The 27,400-nt window shown below is 40.6% G+C and overlaps 1 protein-coding gene and 1 pseudogene across 1 annotated transcript in view; one reads left to right on the top strand and one right to left on the bottom strand.

Annotated features, from left to right (window-relative positions):
* The first annotated feature begins 1,100 nt into the window (after window positions 1–1,100).
* SLC9A4 (solute carrier family 9 member A4) overlaps window positions 1,101–27,400 on the top strand; it is a 110,475-nt gene continuing 84,175 nt past the window's right edge. The window contains exons 1-2 of the mRNA XM_088454066.1: window positions 1,101–1,299; window positions 15,428–15,891. Of these exons, the coding sequence (XP_088310192.1) occupies window positions 1,101–1,299; window positions 15,428–15,891 (663 nt within the window). The remainder of the gene's footprint in view (window positions 1,300–15,427; window positions 15,892–27,400) is intronic.
* Window positions 4,321–6,912, bottom strand: LOC148480639 (zinc finger protein 862-like; annotated as a pseudogene).

Genomic DNA, 27,400 nt, shown 5'->3' with positions numbered 1-27,400 from the left:
GTAAAAAAGCAGGAATTCACTCTAAAAACAACAAATCAGAAAAATGAGATTGGATGGGCTTTAAGTACCTTTATCTCTCTCATAATTGTCAAATGAGGGTGCCCACATATTTATAGACAAACTAGGTGCCCTCATAGCAATAATTTCATGGTGATCATTGTGACTAGCCGGATATATATCCTACTCTAAAGAAAAATCGTGGTCCATCGATGTGAGAAAATCTCCACCAACTAGACTACCATGAATTCAGGGGCATGCACATTTGGGAATTGGGTTCCTTCCATCAACTTAATGGGCGCTTATAAATTATTGTCTGGTAATAACCTGTGATCTTTAGGTTATTGAAATGTAAATTAAAAAAGCAAAACATTTTGTGACTACTTTGATAATATTTTATTTACCACTTTAGACGAATCAAACTGACTATATTTCTTGAAAATGCAATCATCTCTGTGGGTACTGCATAATAAGGTGACATTGATGTTGGCGTGTGACGAGGGGGAATGTTGAAAGATGGGCTCAGCACAGGAGTGAGAAAAACCTCAGCAGGGGTTAAAAGTGAAACATCTGAAAACTTGAGTAAAGAATTAATAAAGCATCAACAATTTGTATAATACTCATGTTTCCATATGAAATAGTAGTTTATATGACTTTTCACAAGGTGGCAATCTTGTTATCTGCACACAATGACTGGCAAAGCTTATGTCTGCACAAACCACACCTGTGCATGGTGCACTTGTACTGATGTCAGTGTACATGTGTATCAGGTTTCACAGTTGTAGACTTACTGCAAGTAACAAGTGGGCATGTTGTGGGAGGAAATTGCTGGAGACTTAGGCTTTTCATTTGGAGAAAAATGATTGGTATCTTAGGCAAATACTCTGACCAGGTGACTTATTCCACAAACAGGAACACTTGATTTCCAGTATTCTGTGGGGCAGACTTTGACAATACTTTTTGTGTATATACTTGTATTTAAATGCTACATTTTTTTTTACAGAATAATATTTTATGGGTGACTCATAAATTTGTATATCTGGAAAGAGAAATAGATTTTTATCATAATACAGAATAAGTGTTGCCAAACGAAAAATGTAAATATGGAACTCAGTATTTTTGTAACAATTCTGATGGTTATTAAGAGCACAAGTGGAAGCTCAGAGCTGACAACTGACACCCCGGGAAAGGGAAATTCAGAAAGCGATGCAAGAATACATGCCTTTACTGTGGACTATGACCTGGTACAGATCCCCTATGAAATCACACTTTGGATTATTCTCGCTTCCTATGCTAAACTTGGTAAGTTCTTCACATATGATACATACTGTACCTCCCATTGCTGCTGTTTTGGTCAGTATATCTTGACCTTGATTGGAGAGCAAAGTATTATAAAATATAACATTAACTTCTGATTGACATAATGTGTTTTGATAATATTGTAAAATAAATTCACCTTTGAAGAAGCTATTACATTTGAATACTTATACAGGCTTATCAATGTGTTGTATTGAAATTATATTCACATAATTTTTTATTTATATAATTATGTTCAAGAATCATGTTTCTGACATATGAATAAAACATGTATTGTAGTTATTATTTACTTTTAGATGCTAAACAAAATATAGTTTATAAATTTTTATTACGGCTTTAAGTTGCACTAGCCAGCTTTGTAAAATAAAATCGAGTCCTTTAGCAACGCACGGCACATCCTGACACATTCTCGGTGTAAAACTATAATTAGTATTTTACTATTATTGTTACATTGTTGAAATATATTATAGAGGTATATTATTTTGCTAATATTTAAATTAATGATAAATAATAATCATACTATCCTCTGCAAAATGTAAATCTTTGCTTTTTTCTCCCAGTTCCTTTATTTGAATAAATAAGCAAAAAGGAACAATGCACCCTTAAATCACCCATTTTATATAAAGCGCTAGTGCTCAGCAACCACTATGCTACAGGCCAGCAGAAGGAAATCATAATCACGCCCAGAACAAAATTAATCTTAGGGTTGGTTGCTGAAGCTTTTTAGCAATTTAAGGGTGGTGCGAACCAATAAAGGAATATTCTGGGCTTTTGCACATACAGTAATTTTTAATGAAAAGAATAAAGATTCTGTATGTAGGATAGAATTATCTTTCCTGCTTATTTCATTTGAATTGTAGAATAATCCAGGGTAATCCAAATAAGGTCCTGAGGTCTCACTTGTAGAACTCAATGTCAAAACTTGGTTATAAATAAATTATACTTTGTACTCCTATCAGAACAGCCAGAATACCCAAGACAATTTTTACGCTTCAGGATCTTAAAGAGGTCCAAATATTGGTACACACTATACAGATATATCTGCAGATGATGGTCGTTCATACACACTGAACGGCCATCATCTGTGTCTGACTGTGGGTCCCGGCAGGTGAGGGCGTGTCAGGCAGGTGGGGGCGTGTCGGGGGCATGTCACGGCAGGTGGGGGCGTGTCCCACCCCCCTCCCCGTGGCTGCCGCTGTGTGTGTACAGGCGGACACCTACCGATGAACAGATATGTAGTGTTCACTCTAGGATTTTTTTAGGGCAGGGTGCAGACTACCGAGGAGGGCACATTTTTCAGTCTGGAGGGCACTTTTTAAATGACAAAGGTAAAGTTTTCTATATAATGCTTAAGCAGAAAGTGTTGACATACCAAATGTGTACAAAGACACCCGGATGCTTATTCTTACAATCCTTTTGTTTTTAATGCTCAATGATTTTAAAGCACACATGTATTTGAAAGTGAAGACTTGCATACAATAATAAAAGTATATAATTTAGAGATTTAAATACCAATGTCGTTTTACTTACTGTACCACTAACAATTTTCTACAATATCAAGCAATAGCACCATCTCCATATAGTTTGTGCTGCTCATCTAATGTCCTACAGTATGTTGCAGCATGGGATCTGTAGTGCAGATGAAGTGATAGCTGTTTATCACAGAAGGGTCCAACTCTTTATCCAGGGTCAGCTGGATGTGTCCGTGTCACTGGCATTATTTCCCTTGTAGGGGCAACGCAAAAGCTGAAAAAGAGAAACATACATAAACTCAATGCATATTACCAGAGTCCTTTTGTACTCAATTCACAGTTCCTCAAAGCACAGCTTATTCTTTTGAGAAGATCTTGTCCTTTTTGTTCATAATTCTTCCACATAAAATGAAGGTGTGCTTTGAAGAACCAAGAAGCAAGTGCAAAAAGGACTCTGATAACATGATTAAGGACATATTTAGGGCCATACATCTCCATTTAGCAATTTCCCCCCACTTTAGTCTCAATACTCACCACTTTAAAGATGAAAATGGCAGTCTCCACAGGCTGGGCTCCTTGTAGCTTGGGTGGGTCAGGTCAGATGCACTGTGTTCACTTTTAGCAGGGAGAGTGCAGATTTGCAAGATGATGACCACAGAAGGGTCCAACTCTTTATCCAGGGTCAGCTGGATATGTCCGTGTCACTGGCATTATTTCCCTTTTAGGGGCAGCGTTACGCAAAAACTGAAAAAGAGAAACATACATAAACTCAGTGCATGTAACCAAAGTCCTTTTGTACTCAATTCACAGTTCCTCAAAGCACAGCTTATTCTTTTGAGAAGATCTTGTCCTTTTTGTTCATAATTCTTCCACATAAAATGAAGGTGTGCTTTGAAGAACCAAGAAGCAAGTGCAAAAAGGACTCTGATAACATGATTAAGGACATATTTAGGGCCATACATCTCCATTTAGCAATTTCCCCCCACTTTAGTCTCAATACTCACCACTTTAAAGATGAAAATGGCAGTCTCCACAGGCTGGGCTCCTTGTAGCTTGGGTGGGTCAGGTCAGATGCACTGTGTTCACTTTTAGCAGGGAGAGTGCAGATTTGCAAGATGATGACCACAGAAGGGTCCAACTCTTTATCCAGGGTCAGCTGGATATGTCCGTGTCACTGGCATTATTTCCCTTTTAGGGGCAATGTTACGCAAAAACTGAAAAAGAGAAACATACATAAACTCAGTGCATGTAACCAAAGTCCTTTTGTACTCAATTCACAGTTCCTCAAAGCACAGCTTATTCTTTTGAGAAGATCTTGTCCTTTTGTTCATAATTCTTCCATATAAAATGAAGGTGTGCTTTGAAGAACCAAGAAGCAAGTGCAAAAAGGTCTCTGATAACATGATTTCAGGACATGTTTCGGGCCATACATCCTCCATCTAGCAATTTTCCCCCACTTTTTGTCTCAATACTCACCAGTGTAAACATGAAAATGGCAGTCTCCACAGGCTGGGCTCCTTGTAGCTTGGGTGGGTCAGGTCAGATGCACTGTGTTCTCTTTTAGCAGGGTATCTAGAGTGCAGGAGTTTCTGGTGATATAGTGTGGTGGGTGGCCAGCGTTGACTGGGTAGAAGAAAAGATTCTTCTTTGTTTTTTCATCCAGTGCTTCACAGACTCTCTTAAGTTTACCTTGCCATTCAGTTTTATGGCTAATAAACTGTTCACATTTTCCACCTTGAGACGATTTCTGTAATCAGTTAAGATCAACTTCACTTGTGAAAAAGTCCTTTCTATTTCTACAGTTGAGAGTGGAAGAACACAGCCAATTCCAACAAGATTGTGGATGTGAGGAAATGCTACTCCTACTGTGTCATCAGATTTTTCCAAAGTGTTGTACAGGTTGACCATGGATAATCTTTCATCATCAGAATTGTCGTCTTCATTTTCCAGGAACACAGACTTAAAATCTTCCCATTCTGATAATAAAAGGTCTTCATCCAAGTGATACAATTCTGCAAGCAGTGCCATCTCAGCCACACCATAAAATCCAACACCTTCTCCAGTATTAAGATGTCTCATATCTAAGACACTTAACAAATTAAGTGTAGAAACATTCTGCATCCTCTCAGAAATATTTTCAACCAAGAGATTTATGAAACATCTTGCATGCTCCTCAAAATTACAGTTTGGTGCCGATATAGGAGCCTCAATTCCAATTTTTCTTGAATTATTTTCAAGGTTCCGACAAAACTGACCCCCAGGCTTCCGTTTAAAATTTTTTAAAGCAGCAAGCGTAGTGGAAACATTGCTATGTATGGTAGCTAGATCGACATCTCGTCTTTCAAAAATTAACACAAGTTTAGAAAGTAGGCTCAGGACGTCACACAGGAAATTAATAAGTTGAAAAAAATGAAAATGTTTTAAATGTTTCAGAAGTCCTTCTGCATTTGGACCATTCAAAACTGTTGCAGTCTTTGACTGTCCACTTACAACCGGATTTTCTAAATCCACAATGATAGATTGATAATTAATTCGTATTGAATTAATTGCATTTTCATGTGATAGCCATCTTGTGTGGCACGCCTTTTTTATTTTGGTACCTTTGCATTTACTAAATACTTTTTGTATTTCAGCCAAGCTATTGCTTCTGACAGAGCTGTATTTGTAATATTTGTAAATGCTGGTTAATACCTCGTCCATTTTGACAAATGGTTCCAAAGACTCAAAGGTATTCTTAGTTGCAAGAGCTAAACGGTGGTTATGACAATGGATTGAAATAACTTATCGTTTTTGGTCTTTATTTTGGCAGCTACACCATCACGCTTACCAACCATTGAACTGGTGCCATCAATTCCAAATCCAACTAATTTCTCATACCCTCCACATTCTTCTACAGTCTGTGAAAGAGCATTGAAAATAGTTTCAGATTTTCCATCTGGAATTTCAGTATCGCAAATAAAGGACACTGTAACTTCTCCATCTTTAATATATTTTGCAGCAGTAGCCAAGTGCTTTCTGTTGCTGACGTCTATGGTTTCATTAATCATTATTGAATAGGATGGACTCTTCTGTAAAGACAGCATAACTTGCTGTTTTTGAACACTGGCCATTGAGTTAACAAATTCATTAACTGTTTGGTAGCTTGTGTATAATGCATTTTTAGCTTTTTTAAGGGGAGCTAAAACAGGAGATTTTAACTCTTCAATGCAAAAATCAATAAATGGTTTAAAAATAGTTGTATGTTGTATATTATGTTCAATAAGAAACTCCAGACACTTCATAGCATAACCAACAGCTTTAAATTCTTCAGACTCTGGTCTATTTTTTCGGTTCTGTGAGGCTTCTGCACTTAAAGGGATCATTTCTGTTTGCATTGCCACTTTATGCATTTCAGAAACAGAGTGCCCCTTGATTTTGTCAAGCCTTACTGTGCACATACAATAAATCTCCATGGATGAATAATGGTATTTGTTATCATTACTTAGATGTTTGGAGCACAGTTGGCAGATTAAACTCTCTCTGTCACCATTTTTTCTTACAAAGAAGCCATGGGAATGTTCTTTTCCATTTTTTTTGGTATCCAACTTTATGTTTTGTTTTTTTGAGAAGTGCTGTCCACAAGGTCATTTATTGTGTCTGTGTCATCACTAAAAGAGCACCGTTCTATTAATAGCTCAACCAAAGAGTCATTCTCTAAATTTTGTTCACAGTTGGCCAATAAAACTGTGGATTGAGAAGGCACATCTGGATCTATATTATCTTCATTTTCATTGATTTCACATGAAATCAATATTGGATCATTCAGATTGCTATTTGTGTTTACTGTGGTCAATGAATTTGATGTGGAAATGAATTCATCATCTGCGTTTGCAGAGGTGCTGGGTAGAGGATCTGGCTCTGCTGCATTTGTTTTCTGCATTAATAAATATATTAATGTTGATTACTTATTTTCTGATTTCAGCATGAAATCATTTACAGAGCTTTTAAAATATAGTAAGTTTAGTAGTGTTGAAAATCTGTGTTCTTACCTTTGTTCCTGAAAATATAGGACTTATTTTCAAACATTTCCGTCCTATTTCTTTATTTTTTTGTGATGTTCCTTAAGTTTTCTTTTAACAGTAGGCATGTTTTCTACTGTAAAGGAGATGGGGAAGAGAGTTTTAGGATACACCCTGACCACTAACCCTGAGAACAACTGACCACTGACACAGTACACGCCTGGTACTCACCTCAGGCAAGATGAGGTGACTGTGTGGAGCCCAGCTGTGGAGAGAAGTAGTTGGAGCCAGGAGCCGCTGCTTTGGATCTTATGGTGTGAAGCCTGAGGAGCGCCAGGAGTCAGAGATGCAAAGACGGATGCACCAGTTCAATGGTTGGTAAACGTGATGGTGTAGAGGTGAGCTTGGAGTTGTGCCTTCTCTAGAATAAAAATAAATATTTAAGAACATACCCTGACCACTTACTCTGAGCCCAACTGATCACTCACAGTACATGCGTACTCACCTTAGGCAAGATGAGGTGTAAAACAAAGTAGGAGCAGATGATTTAGATCTTGTGGTGTGAAGCCTTAGGAGCAAGGGAGGTCAGAGATGCAAGGACGGAAGTGCCAGTTCAATTGGTTGGTAAACGTGATGGTGTACAGGTGAGCTTGGAGTTGTGCCTTCTCTAGAATAAAAAGAAATATTTAAGAACATACCCTGACCACTTACTCTGAGCCCAACTGATCACTCACAGTACATGCGTACTCACCTTAGGCAAGTTGAGGTGTAGAACAAAGTAGGAGCAGATGATTTGGATCTTGTGGTGTGAAGCCTTAGGAGCACGGGAGGTCAGAGATGCAAGGACGGAAGTGCCAGTTCAATTGGTTGGTAAACGTGATGGTGTACAGGTGAGCTTGGAGTTGTGCCTTCTCTAGAATAAAAAGAAATATTTAAGAACACCCTGACCACTTACTTTGAGCCCAACTGATCACTCACAGTACATGCGTACTCACCTTAGGCAAGATAAGGTGACCGTGTGGAACCCAGCTGTGGAGAGAAGTAGTTGGAGCCAGGAGACGCTGCTTTGGATCTTATGGTGTGAAGCCTGAGGAGCGCCAGGAGTCAGAGATGCAAGGACGGAAGTGCCAGTTCTATGGTTGGTAAACGTGGTGGTGTACAGGTGAGCCTGGAGTTGTGCCTTGTGTAGAATAATAAAAAAAAGCTCAACACACCCTGACCACTCACCCTGAGAACAACTGACCACTGACACAGTACACGCCTGGTACTCACCTTAGGTGAGTTGAGGTGACCGCGTGGAGCCCAGCTGTGGAGAGAGGTAGTTGGAGCCAGGAGCCGCTGCTTTGGATCTTATGGTGTGAAGCCTGAGGAGCGCCAGGAGTCAAAGATGCAAGGACGGAAGTGCCAGTTCAATGGTTGGTAAACGTGATGGTGTACAGGTGAGCCTGGAGTTGTGTCTTGTGTAGAATAAAAAAAAAAAAAAAAGCTCAACACACCCTGACCACTAACCCTGAGAACAACTGACCACTGACACAGTACACGCCTGGTACTCACCTCAGGCAAGATGAGGTGACCGTGTGGAGCCCAGCTGTGGAGAGAAGTAGTTGGAGCCAGGAGCCGCTGCTTTGGATCTTATGGTGTGAAGCCTGAGGAGTCAGAGTTGTAATTCTCACATTCAGAAACTTGTATGCAGAAACGCCTGCGTTCTTTTGCTCTCAACAAGATTATGTGAAAGGATTGTTTCACAATGAACAATTTTAAAAATCTTACCTACAAAGAAATTTAAAAAATAAAATGATTACCTTTAAAATAACAAATAAATGAGAATTTAGATTGTATGATTAAAAGAGGATTATGGCCAGGTGTTCCAATTATAACATACAGAAGTTTTGACCATAATCATTATTGGCCCACAATTCATAAATCCTTCATGACTAAACAAGGTGCAATAAAAATAAGAGAAATTTAAAAAACTAGTTATGTCATAAATTTTCATGCTGTCTTGACATAACAGTTGATCAAATCATTAATAGCATTATGTATCGATCATCAAGTAATTTGGCGAGCATGGATGATGTAATGGTTAACATTACATACTAATTCACTGCACAGTTTTGGAATATTGGCCCTAATGTCTGGAGTTTATATATTCTCCCCATGCCTTGCATGGGTTTCCAAACTGGCACTACGGTTTGGCCTCCAGCAACCCAGAAATTTAGGGCCTGATACAGACCCGCTCGCGAGCACTGAACGCTCGCAAGTGGGTCGATGTTGGCCCAGTGCGCATGCGCACGACGGAGCCGGCTCCGTCGAGCGCATGCGCGAGACCCGGATAGCAACGGGCAAACAATCGCTCCTGGTCTCGTACCAAAGGGGGCATGCTGTCGATGTTGAGTGACAGCACGCCCCCTTTGGTGGGCGTGCCGGGGGCGTGGCTGCCCAGACGGAGGCGTTCCCATGGGAGCGCCTACCGTCTGGGGCCGGCCCCACTGACATCACAAGTGATGTCAGTGGGAGATCTTTTGGATCTGTTTGAGCCGAAAGCACTCTTGGGCTTGCTGCAACGAGACCCTACCACAAGGGTCTCGTCGCAAGCCTGTTGGTCACGATGATCTTGACCATCGCGACCATCTTCCTGGCCGCTCGCTACAGCTGTGGGTGGTCAGCCATAGCTATACGAGCGGCCAGGAGGCCGCTCTAAAAATCAAGAAGGACGGCCCTGATTCAGAGCATGCGCTCTGTCAGACCGTCCGGCTCTGAATCAGGGCCTTAGTTTGCTCTTGATTAACCCTAGGGGGTAAATTTACTAAAGTGAGAGTATTTAGAAGTGAGTTTTTAGAAGTGATGTTGCCCATAGCAACCAAAAATAAAAATTAAATTATACAAAATTAAAAATAAGGAGGCACAAGGCATTAAAAATAAGGGTGCACAAGGCAGATTTTAAAAATAAGGAGGCACAAGGCACATATTAAAAATAAGGAGGCACAAGGCACATATTTAAAATAAGGAGGCACAAGGCACATATTTAAAATAAGGACTAGGAGGCACAAGGCACATATTAAAAATAAGGAGGCACAAGGCACATATTAAAAATAAGGAGGCACAAGGCACATATTAAAGATAAGGGAGGACGAGGCACATATTAAAAATAAGGGGGCACAAGGCACATATTAAAAATAAGGAGGCACAAGGCACATATTTAAAATAAGGAAGCACAAGGCACATATTTAAAATAAGGAGGCACAAGGCACATACTAAAGATAGACAAGGCACAAATTAAAAATAAGGTGGCACAAGGCACATATTAAAAATAAGGAGGCAAAAGGCACATATTAAAAATAAGGAGGCACAAGGCACATATTAAAAATAAGGAGGCACAAGGCACATATTAAAAATAAGGAGACACCAGGCACATATTAAAATAAGGGGGGACAAGGCACATATTAAAAATAAGGGGGGACAAGGCACATACTAAAGATAAGGGGGCACAAGGCACATATTAAAAATAAGGAGGCACAAGGCACATATTAAAAATAAGGAGGCACAAGGCACATTAAAATAAGGAGGCACAAGGCACATATTAAAGATAAGGGGTACGAGGCACATATTAAAAATAAGGGGGGACAAGTTGTCCACCCTTATTTTTAATATGTGCCTTGTCCCCCCTTATTTTTAATATGTGCCTTGTGACAAGGCACATATTATAAATAAGGGGGGACAAGGCACATACTAAAGATAAGGGTGCACAAGGCACATATTAAAAATAAGGAGGCACAAGGCACATATTAAAATAAGGAGGCACAAGGCACATATTAAAAATAAGGGGGTACAACTGGTCCCCCCTTATTTTTAATATGTGCCTTGTGACAAGGCACATATTAAAAATAAGGGGGGACAAGGCACATACTAAAGATAAGGGGGCACAAGGCATATATTAAAAATAAGGAGACACAAGGCACATATTAAAAATAAGGAGGCACAAGGCACATATTAAAATAAGGAGGCACAAGGCACATATTAAAATAAGGAGGCACAAGGCACATACTAAAGATAAGGGGGGACAAGGCACATTAAAAATAAGGAGGCACAAGGCACATATTAAAAATAAGGAGGCACAAGGCACATATTAAAATAAGGAGGCAAAAGGCACATATTAAAAATAAGAAGGCACAAGGCACATATTAAAATAAGGAGGCAAAAGGCACATATTAAAAATAAGGAGGCACAAGGCACATATTAAAAATAAGGGGGGGCAACTTGTCCCCCCTTATTTTTAATATGTGCCTTGTCAGCCCTTTTTTTTAATATGTGCCTTGTGACAAGGCACAAGGCACATATTAAAATAAGGAGGCACAAGGCACATATTAAAGATAAGGGGTGACAAGGCACATATTAAATATAAGGGGGGACAAGGCACATATTATAAATAAGGGGGGACAAGGCACATACTAAAGATAAGGGGGCGCAAGGCACATATTAAAAATAAGGAGGCACAAGGCACATATTAAAATAAGGAGGCACAACTTGTCCCCCCTTATTTTTAATATGTGCCTTGTCCCCCCCTTATTTTTAATATGTGCCTTGTTAAAAATAAGGGGGGACAAGGCACATACTAAAGATAAGGGGGCACAAGGCACATATTAAAAATAAGGGAGGACCAGGCACATTAAAAATAAGGAGGCACAAGGCACATATTAAAAATAAGGAGGCACAAGGCACATATTAAAAATAAGGGGGGACAAGGCACATACTAAAGATAAGGGGGCACAAGGCACATATTAAAAATAAGGAGGCACAAGGCACATATTAAAATAAGGAGGCACAAGGTACATATTAAAAATATGTGCCTTGTGCCCCCTTATTTTTAATATGTGCCTTCTCCCCCCTTATCTTTAGTATGTGCCTTCTTATTTTAAATATGTGCCTTGTGCCTCCTTATTTTTAATATGTGCCTTGTCCCCCCTTATTTTTAATATGTGCCTTGTCACAAGGCACATATTAAAAATAAGGGGGGACAAGGCACATATTAAAAATAAGGGGGGACAAGGCACATTAAACATAAGGGGGCACAAGGAGCATATTAAAGATAAGGGAGCACAAGGCACTTTATATAGTAAAAATAGTGCTCATTCTGGCAGCACTAAATTTTATTGTATACCTACATAAGTTATCATTTACCCCAGGAAAAATTAGGCTGGTCCGTTGAATGAAGCAGCAGCAGCTTTAGCTAAACTGCTCATGCCGCTGCGGAGCTGTTCCTAAAATGGCCACCAAAAGGGTGAGGTCCACGCTGGCGTCTCCTTTTATAATTTCAGTCAGACAGGTGGGCTGGGTTTTCTTCGGCGGGAGAGGCAAACCCAGCCCTCCTGTCTCTCACCAGGCACAACAGCGTCCAATCGGCGATGCCCATACACGCGGAGGGTGAGCGAGTGGCAGCCGGAGATAGCTGACATCTATGTGAGCTGTGACAGCTCAGCAGTCTGTCAGCGCGGCAGGGCGCGGGAATACAGTAAGAGGTCACTGAGAGGACAGCAGGGCGCCGGGGTGCTAAAAAAGGGGCAGGGCGCTTTTGACTTTAAAAAAAGGGGCGGGGTGGGGCACCCCGCGATAGAAGCCTAGCGTGAACGCTAGATATGTCTGCAAGACATTTCTGTCTATCGGCTGTGCAACACAGCCAATGCGATATGTCGGTGAACAATGACATTCACCGACATATCGTGGGTACACACTGGCTGACGGGTAGCAGATATATTAGCCGATCAATTGATCGGCAAATATATCTGTCAGTGTGTACCCAGCATTACTGTATGCCAGTGAAATTAAGCCACCCTATTGGCTGCAACCACTCACTAATAAGTCTGTTAGAGAACTACATCAAAAAAGATAACTGACCATGACCATAGTAGAGATTTATCAAACCTTATAAAGAGGACAAGTTGACCATACAGTAGCAACCAATCAGGGGTGCGGTGACAAAAGGGCATGTCTCTGACCATTTAAATGATGTTCCATGGGCCTGCACACAGTAATTGCCAAAAAAATGGTTGAGAACCCCTCATATAGAGAGTTGTTATTAATATAATTTTTTTTTTTTTTAAGATATATGGCCCATCCAACTCTGATGTGTTTTTCTATTGTGAGTATGAGAGCTCTCAGCATGTCAGGAGAGAAGCAGTGTTTGAGACAGGTCAAACTTGACTTAGAGGCTGCCTGGCTGCCCAACATGCATCGATGTTACCAATGTTTACATTGTCGTTGGACAGATATGAGAAGAAAGCCCTATGCTTGGGGAAGCTTTGGAAGACATTAGCATAGTTTTGCAACTGCGATCCGTGAGAGATCTCAGTTGTGATTGCATTTGCGGAAATCTCAGAATTGGGCCCTCAATCTTCAGGATGTAAGTAGGTATCCCGATGACACTTCCCCAATACACCTGGGAGCAAGGTTTAGTCATAATTATTATGGGTCTCTGTACACAGGGGGAATTGAAAATTAGAGACCCCAGTACTAGGCTATAGGTTAATATTTGTAATATTCATAATTAGCTGTACATATTAATACCCACTTACAATTACTGGACAGCTGTAGCATTACAGCTTAGCGAAAGGCTACGCATCACTAAGTTCCTAAGTTCATCCATACTTATGCTATTTGCAGACCATCAGCAAACTTAAACTAGTCAGACCTCGTCAGTCTTTTCTCCTAATCACAGAGCTGTCTATTTTAGTCCTACAATTGGGGCAATGAGTGATATAGTAGCAATAACAGATGCTTTTCAGGAAGAGTAACAAATGATGGTAAAAACTGTTTGATCCTCATACTGTAGTATTTTACAGATATAAATCTATAATAAAGGTCTGTAACAGACCACCTTCATAGAAAAACACATCAGAGTTGGATGGGCCATATATCTTAAAAAAAAAAACATTATATTAATAACAACTCTCTATATGAGGGGTTCTCAACCATTTTTTTGGCGATTACTATATAGCAACTATGGGAATAGGTACTGCTTTGCAGAATGTATGAATTTATAAACATGTAAACATTTGTGACATTCATTCCACATAACACATTTCCCTCTCCAAAGCTCTCACTACCCCTTCCACATAGCCTTTTCCATTATATTTAGATTATCTTTCACAGTCCCAAAATTTCAGGAAGGATGAGGTGGGCGGATATAGGGCCTGATTCAGAGCGCTCGCTGTTTGCGAGCGCTCGCTCTGAATCAGGGAGGAGATTTATTTATTTTTTTCGGCCTCCAGGCCGCTCGCTAAGCTGTGGGTGACCACCCACAGCTTTTGCGAGCGGCCTGGCGATGGTCGCGATAATCGTGACCATCGGGCTTGCGAGGAGACCCTGTGGTAGGGTCTCAGCTCTCGCAAGCCCGAGTGGACTCCTAAGGGAATGCCTGCGTTTGTGCAGCCACCCCCCCTCCCCGCCTACAAAACAGGGCGAGCTGTCAATCAACATAGACAGCAACTCCATCTTGTAGCAAGACCCGTTGCGATGGAGCTGCCGTCACAGTACGGGTCTCGCGCATGCGCACGCCGGAGGACCATCGACCCACTTGCGAGTGCTGTGCGCTCACGAGCAAGTCTGAATCAGGCCCATACTTAGATTGTCAAGTAATGTTGTCCTCAGTATGAAAGATCAAAATCCCCATTTGAAAACTGATAATGATATTTGAATGGAGCCTAATATTTATTTTCTTTCAGTGCCCTATATCCCTTTTATAGGACAATCCTGCTCTGTCATTAGAAATCAGGGCCGTAGTTAGGGTAGTGCGGCCGGTGCCATCGCACAGGGCACCACAGGTCAGGGGGCGCTGTTTGGACCTGTCAAATTTCTGTTTATTATCATTCTTGCTTGTAGCTTCCTCTTATTTCATCCCCAGCATCTCCTGGCATCCCCTATCTCTTCCCTGGCCCTTCCCATGAAGCCATGGTCGTTTTTTTCTGTGCATTATGTCCCTTTGAAAAATTAAGGGGGCGCCAATGCTCTTTCTGGCACAGGGCACCAAAAAGTCTAGTTACGCTAAATGATTCATTAGAATTCACGCTGCTGATTAAATCTATTATCACAGCTAGTAGTAATTCAACCATATTACCCCTATTAGCATCCCACAAAAATTGGGGAATGCTCATCTTCATTAATTTAGCAAATCTGATGTTCCAGTGATGCATTTTAATAAAGATATAAAGAACAGTGCTCTCCTAGATTGCTGTATTTGACGGCAATGGTACAGTATTGGTAAGACCCAGTCATGTGCCGCCAGCCCATAAGATACCCCCCTCCCTATTTTCACATCTCTTATGGCCTGAATACTATTACTGATTATTTAGAAGAATTTATGCTTGATGTCAATGGATGATGGTGATAACATGTAAGAATCCTGTAAACTATAAGTAAACTTATGCTGTGTTGATATAAATAATGCATATCTTTAAATATTAACATTGTAACAAAGGTTAAGGCATAGAACAATTGTCAGTATGAGAATATGCATTGGATTGCAATGTACTGGTGCACTGCTGACCACTTATATATGTGTATGTGAATGCAACTTGCCTGAATAGACCTGGGACACTGCATTGTTTTATATGCAATCTACAACACATATCTTTATATTCTATCCTACAGGATTTCATCTGTACCACAAATTGCCATCAATAATGCCAGAGAGTTGCATCCTAATTGCCATTGGTGTGCTACTTGGGGCAATCATTTTTGGGACAGATCACAAAGCACCACCTGCTATGAGGACTGATATCTATTTCCTTTATCTTCTGCCTCCAATCGTGCTTGAAGGAGGATATTTTTTACCGACTCGCCCTTTTTTTGAAAACATTGGAACCATTATTTGTTGGTCAGTTATGGGTACCATCATTAATGCTTTTGGCATTGGAATTTCTTTATATGGTATCTGTCAGATTGAAGCCTTTGCATTGAAGGATGTTACTCTGTTACAGAGTTTATTATATGGAAGCCTGATATCAGCAGTGGACCCCGTGGCTGTCCTTGCTATTTTTGAGGAAATATCTGTTAATGAACAGCTATACATGATGATATTTGGAGAGTCATTGTTGAACGATGGTATAACTGTGGTAAGTAGTTACAGTACATATGTATAGAATTGTTAGATACACAGACAACAAAGGAACCTTTGCTGCGGGTAGGATCTGTAAGTGACACCAAAAAACCTCCAATTTAGACAGTTGTGTTTTTTCATTCGAAATCTGGAAGAAATTTTGTAAATCTAACTCACATAGAATATAGAAAAGGGACAGGGTAAAAGGGGACAAATATTCACCGCACAGATCCTCAACAGATTATCATAGGCAAGAAAAAACAAAAAATGCTATAGCCACCTCTGAAATAAATTACGGTATTGTAATATCTTAGTAATACAGGGTGGTGGTGCTACCTAGAGTAATACAAGGGTTTACGAAAAACAAAAGGTATAAGTCAAAAGAAACTTAAACCTAAGAGACTCTATATAGTGGCGCACTCCAAAAGCTTGAGAAATACAATAGTTAAAACATAACTTTTATTAATATCATCTAACCTACCAGAGTAAAAGGACTCACAACGATGTCAAAGATTTGACAGATGTAGTGAAAGAGTGAATGAAGAAATCTTTAAATGTTTAATTTATGTTTTTTCTATATTTCGCCTACTGTATCTGGGTTAAAATAACCCAGATACAGTAGGCGAAATATAGAAAAAACATAAAATAGACAATACAACATGAAACATGTATTAATAAAAAACATCAGGTTCAAATGATGTTAATTGTACCAAATAAATGAAATATCAATATGATCTTATAACACCCTGCTTGGGTTACCAGCAAAATGAAAGGATAGAAAGAAAAGGGGTACCAGATTCAAAACCAGGCTCTGCTGCTCCTTTCACACTTCAAAAAGTGGAGGAATAGGAGTGAGAGATCTCCTAGTAATGTGACCCCTAGAATGAGTAGTCAACACTGGTCCATCTTGTAACCAAATCACTACTACTTGCTGTCATTCCGAATGGTATTGGACAACAACAGAGTGAAATATAAGGTTTAAGATATGGGCCAATGGGAAAGACAGGTAAGTAATTATAAAATAAAACTTGAGTTCAGGTAGGATACCCAGTTTGGGGAGTAAATAATCACTTGATAAATATATCACATCCAATTTGCGTTGAAATGCTCTGATTACAAAATATAGTGAGTAAAGGAAATACAAGTTAACAATAAGTGGGTGCTAAAGATTCTACAACCAGGCTCTGCTGCTCAGTCTCATGCACTGTTGCAGAGGAGGAGGAGTGAGAGATCTGCTGGTGTAGTAGTACCATGAAAAAAAGAAAGTTTAAGAGAGGTCCCTGTCTTCAACCCCAATTTCTGCTGTTAGTTGTCATACCCAATGGGCCTTGGACAACCAATGAGAGAATCATCAGGTTGGTATGAGAACCTCTTAGAAAATAGATATGTATAAAAAGTGAAATATGATGTGAGATACGGTATATCCAGAATGATTGGTCACATAACAAAATAATGTTAAAGAAAAACCTCAAATGATGTGCATTGGTACAATTTAAATAATACAAGCAGAGGCTAATCAAAATCTAAAGCAAAGGGATATATCTCAACCGTGGATATAGTCTTGGCACCCAATCATGATAAATGGCATGAGAAACGTCTTAGTTAAATCATATATCAAAACAAAATGATACGTCAGATAAGAATCTCATTATTAATCTTAATTGAAAGCGACCATCTGTCTATCATTAGTATGAACAAGATAACACAAATAAACGATTGACTGGTTCAAACAGTAGAAGTTCAATACAAATGGCCTCATAGATCGCTAATAATAATAGAAATGGGTAAATCCTAAACATCATATACAAGTAGCAGTAATAAATGGGTAAATCCCACAAAGAAAAAAAAGGAGTCATTTAAATCGACTGATAGATGTAACATAATTTCCATTCATAGCTGATAATAAATAACATGTTGTTTATATGATACCAGTACAAATTGTACCTGATAGAGCATATCACACACTGGCAGTGAAAGAGTAGTCCCAATTGCCGTAGTGTACTTGTCAGTAAAAAATGTTGTCGTCGCGGATCCTACAGTAACATGTTTGAAAAAAGTTTAGTATCTAAACAAACGTTACATGGATACAAAACGTTACATGGATACAAAACCTGGTGTTGGGGTGTCCCGTATTGCGCAGTCACGGGTACACCCTGGATCCGTGCCATGGCGACTAGGATTAACCTCTCACTGCCAATGCATCAATTGCTTTTCCGGACACAGCATGTTTGATATTGTGTAACAGCACAGCATTATTTACTGACAAGTACACTACGGCAATTGGGACTACCCTTTCACTGCCAGTGTGTGATATGCTTGTGAGATATGCTCTATCAGGTACAATTTGTACTGGTATCATCTAAACAACAAGTTATTTATTATCAGCTATGAACACCCTGGTTATGGGTTCATTTGTTTGAAGACCGGAGTCTCTGAGTGCCACCTAATTTCCCTTGCTGACTATATTGTGGGGGGGTGTGACCCTCAGGGAGGGCACCGGAGCATATATTAAAGAGAGAGCACTGGAGTGCCGGAGTCTATCTCTGTGTGTAATATATATATATAATTATATATAACCTTTAAAGAAAGGGGTGCACTCACCAGTCTTCTAAAAAAGTTCTTTATTCCAACATTTAAAAGTAAATACAGGATCAACGTTTCGGTCCCAACCATGGACCTTTGTCAAAGGTCCATGGTTGGGACCGAAACGTTGATCCTGTATTTACTTTTAAATGTTGGAATAAAGGACTTTTTTAGAAGACTGGTGAGTGCACCCCTTTCTTTAAAGGTTATACAAAGGACCTGCAGGTCCCTTTTGGGCAGCTACCCCAGCACTCTTGGATTACAAAAACGTGAGTGTGGACATACTTTGACTGTATAATTATATATATATACACAATTTTATTTATTTAATCTACCATAAAGACATTATTACACTATCTTGCACCAGCGTCTGAGTCCGTGGGTAGATCTTTGGTGGAGCAACTTCCCGGTATGTGATGTAGTCGGCAGCAGACTGGGCATTTGTGATATGTAGTCCTGCTATATTGGCAGTCTAACCGTATCTTGATTTAAACTCCACATCAGGTGGTGTTCCCCTCTATCAGCTGTATCAGGAGGACTCCCCACCCCACATCAGGTGGCTTTCGCCTTCATCAGGAGGACTCTGAGCCTCATGCTAATTGCACCATACAGGTCACAATCTTATCTGTGACTAATGCATACAGATGTATCACATACCTCTATCCTCCGTGTGACACATAACGCATGAGCGCAGAGTGACTCAGTAGTGCTGAGCTTCTTTTCATGCAAATTTTTACCTTCACATAAGTCTTATTCGCACAGCGATGTGAATATGTGGCATGCCTATATTCTGTGTGTGACTGAGGCTGTATCTGCATGCGTAATGCTACATTACAGTGTCAATGGCTGTGACGGGGGCACCAAATTATCTAGGATGAACTTACACCACTGTGTAGACTTGTGTAATTCTGTCACTGATGTCTGCCTATGCTTGGAAATAAGGTACAGTACGGGTGTTAGTGTGGCTGTGAAAACATACATACAGCAATTACATGCATATACTTATGGCCCTAACTGTGTGGAGTTTGTATATTCTCTCTATGCTTGCGTGGGTTTCCTCCGAGTACTCCGGTTTCCTCCCACACTCCAAAAATATACTGGTAGGTTAATTGGCTCCCAATAAAAAATTAACCCTAGTGTGTATGTGGTAGGGAACATAGATTGTAAGCGCCACTGGGGCAGGGACTGATGTAAATGGCCAAATATTCTCTGTAAAGCGCTGCAGAATATATATGTGTGCGCTATATGAATAACTGGTAATAAGTATATTTTATTCATTTATTTTTATGTATCAGAACATCGTATGATTTGTGAGTGGCAGTTACAAATGTATTGTTGATGATGATGATCACAGTTGCCAGTACTACCTAACTGTTTGTAATTGGTTGGTTGCAAATGTATCACTGACCCTGGTTCTTTTTATGTTGCACTGCGTATCATTTGTTTTTGTGTGCGGTTTTTTTAGCAATTTTTTTTTATTAATGTCTCATAGCACACGTGTGTTTGAAAGCTAAATAAATGGATGTACTGTAAGTGTATACGACATATGACTGCTGTAAATGGGTCTCATATGCTGCCGATGCAGAGCCATACACATCTGTCTGATTATGCATGCATTGTTTTGAGCGTAAATAAGGTCCATTTTGAACCAACTCTGCATAGGCCCCAAAATTTCCAATGATTAAGGTAATTTAAATATACAGTATCATCCCACAATGTGAAATATTGCTATTGCATTTGAGTGTACTAAAAAATAGTCACATTTATTTAAAGGTGAAATAAAAATTATCTTGCATGATTAACATACATAAAAATGACGTTACAAAATTATGTGGCACAATATTTTACATGATCAACATCAAATATACTGTAACACAAGCATGAACAATATAAAAATAGAACATGTTTGATGTACTGTATCTGTATTTCTTAGGGCAGCACTTTAGATAGCTTTCTTCTGTACCTCTATGAAACATAAGGCACATGAGACCCAAGACTCCTATTTTGGAGCCCTGGAAAAGCAGTTTGTGTGCATGTGCTTTTCTTAGGTCTCTCTACACTAGAATACTCTATCGGAGCCGTAACTGAACTTTTTTGGTGCCCTGTGCCAGAGAGAGTGTTGGCGTCCACCCCATTTTTTAAATAGGGACATAAGATAGAGTACCTGAAAAAGGGCCATGGCTTCATAGGGAAGGGCCAGGGAAGAGATAGGGGTACTCCTGGGCAGGATTTTGGCTGGTGCCCCCTAACATTTAATCTCACCACCAGCTTAGTGTTTATACATGGACGCCAAAAGATATTTTATGTTTATAATATATATATATATATATATATATATATATGGGCCATTCTCGGCATAAGATTCTATATTGCCATAGTTGTTAAATCCTCTGCCCAGTGCCTTCTTTCCCTGGAAGCAGCCTCCGCTGTATCCTCTCCCTGCACCTGCAGCCTCTGCCCCCGGTGTCTCCTCTTCCTGTGTCCCCAGTCTCTGTCCCCAATGTCTCCTCTCTGTGCCCGCTGCCTCTGTCCCCTGTGTCTCCTCTCCCTGCGCCCGCAGCCTCTATCCTCGATGTCGCCTGTCCCTCTGCTCCGTTCCTGCAGCCTGTCCCCGATGTCCTTTCTCTCTCTACATACACACCCACACACGTATATGTATATACACACATATATATATATATATATATATATATTATACACACACACACACACACACACATTATATATATATATATAGATCAACAGGCAATAAAGGGATAATCACATGGAGACACACATAACATACAAAACCAACATATTAGACACCAAATATATAAAAGCAAGCACCAAAGTGCACATTAAAGGGTTAAATATCCAGAATAATGGACTGTCACTAATATACAAATACAAAAACATAATAGTCACCAAATAATCCAAATGGAATGAAAAAATAACTAACCATGTGCTGACATTGCAAAACAAGACAAAAAGTAAAAAAAGGAAAAAATATATCCATTCCAGCAATCAAAATCCTCATATACCGTATAAGGCACGCCACAAAACATCGGTCACAAGCGGCTTATGGGTATTACCGCAAGAAGATATTATACGGATGGTATTCATTGAGGCCCTTTGGGGATACAGTATCCAGCTTAAAGATCCACATTGCCTCACGTTTTTTGAGGAGAAGCTCCCTATCCCCACCACGTACAGGTGGTGGGACATGGTCAATAAGCATACATCTTAATGAGGCCACAGAGTGTCCACAAGCCACAAAATGTTTGGCCACTGGTTTATCGGACTTATTGGTAAGTAAGGCAGCCCGAATAGTAGAACGATGATTGGCCATGCGGTCCCTGAAAGGTCTTGTAGTCATCCCTACATAGTAGAGACCGCATGGACACATCAGAATATATATTACGAAGTCCAACAAACAATGTAATCGATGGCAAATGGCTATCTTCTTGCCGTTATGCAGACGAGAAAAACACACCCCCATTGTCATTGACGGCAGGTAATGCAATCTGCACATTTATAACAGCCAGGGCGACGAGTCGACAGCCAGTTTGTCTGTAGCACCATGGGTTGTTGCATCGGCCACATAAGTAGCTGTCGCAGACTGGGACCACGGCGGTAAGCCGTCATAGGGGGTCTGTTGCTCATACCCTCAAATGCTGGATCCGTAGTGATAACCGACCAATGTCGTCAAATAGCCTTATCGGTAGTTGAAGCAGCTAAATCATATGTGGCAGGATAAATCATTCGTGAGGAATCTATCTACTTTTTAGTTGTAATATTTAAATGTCTCTGTCGTGCCTTCAACAAGCTTCGATCAACAACTGAAGGTGAGTAGCCTCTCTCTAGGAATCTGGTACACATATCAGTTAATTGTATCTCAGCGGCCCGCTGAGAAGTGTTTTTCCGTAAAACTCGGATAAACTGAGATATTGGAAGGGACTCCTTGAGTCTGCTCGCATGATGACTCGACACATGGAGAAGTGTGTTGCGATCTGTTGGTTTCCGGTACAGGGTAGAACTCAGACTGGTACCCTGACATGTGATAGTCATATCCAAAAAATGTATACAATCCTTATTGATATCAGCAGTAAATCGAATGGGACTATCTAATGCATTGAGAATCGAAACCATATCGTAAAACTCTACATCTGTCCCGTGCCAAATAAGGAACAGATCGTCAATATAACGTTTATAACAAATAATTTTATGTCCAAATTTGCCCAAAATATTTCTCTGTTCATAAGCTTGCATGTACAAATTGGCATAGGATGGGGCCAAATTCGACCCCATCGCCGTACCGGATAATTGAATGTAATAATCACCCCCATAACAAAAATGGTTGCAACCTAGTACTAACTCAATCAGTTCACATAAAAACTCAATAGGTGGTCCAACATGTATGCCATTGTTGAGAGTGGTTCTCACAGCATCAATCCCTGCCTAATGGGGAATTACCGTGTATAAGGACGATACGTGGTGGGGATAGGGAGCTTCTCCTAAAAAAACGTGAGGCAATGTGGATCTTTAAGCTGGATACTGTATCCCCAAAGGGCCTCAATGAATACCATCCGTATAATATCTTCTTGCGGTAATACCCATAAGCCGCTTGCGACCGATGTTTTGTGACATGCCTTATATGGTATATGAGGATTTCGATTGCTGGAATGGATATATTTTTTCCTTTTTTTACTTTTTGTCTTGTTTTGCAATGTCAGCACATGGGCCCTCATTCAGAGCTGTTCGTTAGCATCAGTACGCTCGTTGCATTCCGATGTTGTTAAACCACGCATGCGCCGGTGTTACACTGCGCATGTGCATACGGCAGATTGCAAGCTTTTTTTGTCTCGTTCGTCAAATAGCGAACAGGAAGTGACATGTGAAATGTGATTGACAGAACAGGCCGTTTTTGGTCGTTGACGTGGGTGGAGATGGAAAAACGCAGGCGTGGCGAGGCGTTTTTGGGGCGTACATAAATTTTCAGATGCGTACGTCAAATGTGTTCGTACCAAGTCATACGTCACTGGCTGATCCTCTTTCCGTTCAACTTGCTCGCACAGCTTGGGGTGTGGATTATTCGACCACAATGGCGATGGCCTTGTCCTCTGGTCCGGGCCTCCTCGATGTTTCTTCGATTTATCACGGCTTGTCAGAAAAACAATCAACTTTGAATTGCAAACCAGCTTGGAATGTGTTTTGACAAGAGTTTTTTGGTTTAGCACAAAACCGTACGCAGGTGAAATTCTCAGCTGCTAATTTCCGGATTACACAATCAATTAGCGTACATTTGTTTGAATGTTTTTTATTTGGGATTTTTGTTTTGTGCTATTGTAACAATAATGTCATCATGTTTGTGTGTATTTTACCATTTTGCTTTGGCCAGGAGAATTTGCATCCTTTTTTTAATTTTACAGTGTTCCTTAAAGAAATCTTTTTTAAAAACACATTTTTTTTTTGTGGTGGACGTTTTTGGCTTGTGGGCCAGGATTAACTCTAAACCATTTTTTTAATAATGTCACAATACAATGGAGAACATTTTCCAAAATTTTAATTTCTGAGACAAATTTATCAAGTTTTGGGGTGCATTTTGCAAATACACTTTTTTGGCAGTGTTAGGCAATAATAACATAAATAAATCTGTAAAACATATTACCAGTGTTGGCCAACTTAAACAAACACATTAAAAACAATTCACAAGAAAGTAGAGGGAAGTTTTGGCCCTAAAGGAATATGGGGCAAGCGCAGAAGGCGCATGGGAAAAGTAGCCAATGCTGTCATCGTTTTTTTCCCCGTTTGGCTGGGGTAGGGTGGGCGCCAGACCGGGTAAGGGATGTCCTCTGGCTGGCCTGTCCAGATGCAGATGTTGTGGCCTCTGGACTAGGCACATTTGGAGGAATGGCTGTTGTTGTGCCAGAGGTGGAGGATCCTGATGTTCCAGCAGGAAGGGAGGTCGGCTCCACCATGTGCTGGCGAACGAGCTGCTCCAGGGCATTGGCTATTCTGATGTTGGCCCTGGTATTTTCAGCCAGGGCCTGACCAATGGTCACGTTGGCCACAGCATTTTGCTCCAGCGCCTCAGCCACCCGTAGCAGACTGGCGTCCATCCTCTGCAGAATCTCTGTATGGTAATCCGATTTAAAATTGAGTTCTGTGAGGAGTGCCACTGCCTGCAAGGGGGATTGCCCTGGACTGGCTTCTGCAGGGTCCTCAGCCGGATGTACTGGTTCCTCCCCTGCAGAGCCAGCAGAAATTCTGCGGCCAAGGCTCCCCTCTGGAGCAGACTCATCCGCCTATGTCTCTTTGAGAAAAAAGAGAAAAGAGGAACATTAGAATCTACATATTGTCACAATAACATTTCAGAGTTGGTTACATCACAACATTTACCTGGGACAACATGAGGAGCCGCAAAGTCTGGCATGTCCGTATCCATGTTGGACACGCCAAACACCTCCACATCCTGCACACACCCCTGTGCCAGCTCTTCAAAATCATTCAACTCCAATGACACAGGGGTGGGACCTCCACCTGTCCCCCTTGCATGCCTAGCCCTGTCAGCCATTTTTTGCTTCAGGCAATATTTGAAGTCTTGCCATCTGTGGGTGAAAAAGTAGGCATTATTCCTGCATTATTTTTCCCTGTTTTTTTTTTTTAATTTAAGTTTTTACTTACCGGCATTTGACATCCCAGGCTAGACGGACATAATCACCCACCCTATTGACAGCACTGGCTATCTCCTCCCACATTCTCCACTTCTGGCTTACACCCATATTCCTGTCTGCCTGTGGCAGGATGTCCACACGCTTCTGAACCAAAACCTCCATCTCCTTTCTTGTGAATTGTGGCTGCCTTTTCTTTTTGCCAGCTTTGGCCGGAATACTGGGCCCAGCAGCCTCTTCCATGTCATCCTCAACACCTATTTACATTAAATTAATTTTAATTTAGATGTCAATCTTTCACTATATTCTGTTTCAAAATCAGCCTTGATTAGAAATGTGAGAAATACTTACCGGCCGCCTCTTGGCCATTGTTTTGCTGGTCTGTAGCCATTTGTCAAGCAAAAACAAGAACTACACCAGACCGTTTGTTTTTTTCCGTGACGTATTTATACATGCGTCCTTATTATTCGGCTCCATCATTGATTGTGCGTTCCTATGATCCGTCCTTAATTTGAGCGGGAAAAGAAACACTATTTATGGCTTTTGGTGACTCGAGTCGAGGTGGCGTGTGTTGTTTGTTGGAGGTTACGTTGTTCGGAGTGGATTGTTGGAGGGAGTTGTGTTTGGCGTTTTTTTGGATTGTGTTAGAGGCGTTTTTTTTTTGGCTAACTTTCCGTTCGCATTTTTTGGTGTGGTTTTTTTTAGTTGTGGTGTTTTTTCTGTGTAAGTTTTTTCCCGTCATCCTTTTGTAAAATATGGGTCTCCTTTTTTTTTGGTTTGGCCCAAAAATTATTTTTTTTATTTTTTTTTAATGTAGGTTTTTTTTGGCTGTGCCCCAACAACGTTTTTGTTCTGTGACTTCTTTATCGTGTATTGGTAAGTTTTGATTTTAACTTGTTTGTTAAATGTTCATGTCTTGTTCTTCGCATATTTTTGGGTCTTTACGGTTTTTTTCCGGGTTTTTGGGGATGTGAAAAATGCAAACCATTTAGCGCACTTTTGTAGGCTTGATTCCCCTTGTAAAAATGCGAACCATTTAGCGCACTTTTGTATGCTTGATTCCCCTTGTAAAAATGCAAACCATTTAGCGCACTTTTGTAGGCTTGATTCCCCTTGTAAAAATGCGAACAATTTAGCGCACTTTTGTAGGCTTGATTCCCCTTGTAAAAATGCGAACCATTTAGCACACTTTTGTAGGCTTGATTCCCCTTGTAAAAATGCGAACCATTTAGCGTTCAAATTCTGGGGGGTTTTTTTGTGCCAAATTGTGGAAGTCCTCTCAATGTCGGTTTCCTATTTTTCGAAATGTGTGTTTACCCCCTTTATTTTTTTGCATTTTCAAAAAACAAGATTAGAAAATGGCCACCACAAAATCTTAACTTTTTATGGTCTTTTGAAATGTAGGTTTTTGAAATAATGACAATACCCCAGCATGTAAGCATCTTTGGATTGTATCGTAAAGATAAGTATTTTTTTGGACTTTTTTTGGGGGCAACATACCTTAACTACAATTCTTACAATTTCAGGTTGATGTTGGTCGTATTATTGTGGCCATGCTGCCGGAAGCCGACCAACCTCAATCTCGTCCCAGGCGTAGGCATCGTAGGCGTGCTCGGCCCCAGATATATAGAACACGTGTTACCCTTTTTGGAATACCCGATGATGAGGTGTTAAGGCACTACCGTCTTCCACCCCAAATCATCATAGACTCTCTCATTAATAGAGAGTGATCTTGAGCGGCAAATTGACAGTCCTACAGCAATACCACCACTTACGCAATTTATGGCGGTGTTACATTTCTGTGCCTCAGGATCCTTTTAAACCATGGTGGGAATAGTTGCGGGAATCTCCCAATCCTCCTTTTCAAGGATCCTGAGGGCAGTGATGGATGCCCTTTTCAAGCACCTCCATCATTTTATTAAAATGCCTTTGGATATGGGTTACCTTAGTGTGGCGACAACCTACAAGCTGGTGATGCGTGGCTTCTGGGTAAGTGTAGACCTTTTTTAGAAAGCAATGCAAAGCTTGATACACAGTGATCCTGAATTTGTAACTTCTTTTTCACAGGAGACAGTGGCTACCCTTGCACGCCCTGGCTGCTCACTCCTTATTTGGCTCCCACACCAGGGCCACAAAGTGAGTATAATTCCGCACTTACAGCCACCAGGCAAGTGGTGGAGCACTGTATCGGCCTTTTAAAAGGCCGATTCAGATGCCTCCACCGCTCTGGTGGTGAGCTCATGTATTTGCCGGATATGGTTTCGAAAATTGTGGTCCTGTGTGGGATATTTC

The sequence above is a fragment of the Taudactylus pleione genome, unplaced genomic scaffold (genome assembly GCF_031769625.1).
Source record: "Taudactylus pleione unplaced genomic scaffold, aTauple2 ptg000609l, whole genome shotgun sequence".
Lineage (NCBI taxonomy): Eukaryota > Metazoa > Chordata > Amphibia > Anura > Myobatrachidae > Taudactylus > Taudactylus pleione.
This window is presented reverse-complemented; position numbering and strand designations above follow the sequence as displayed.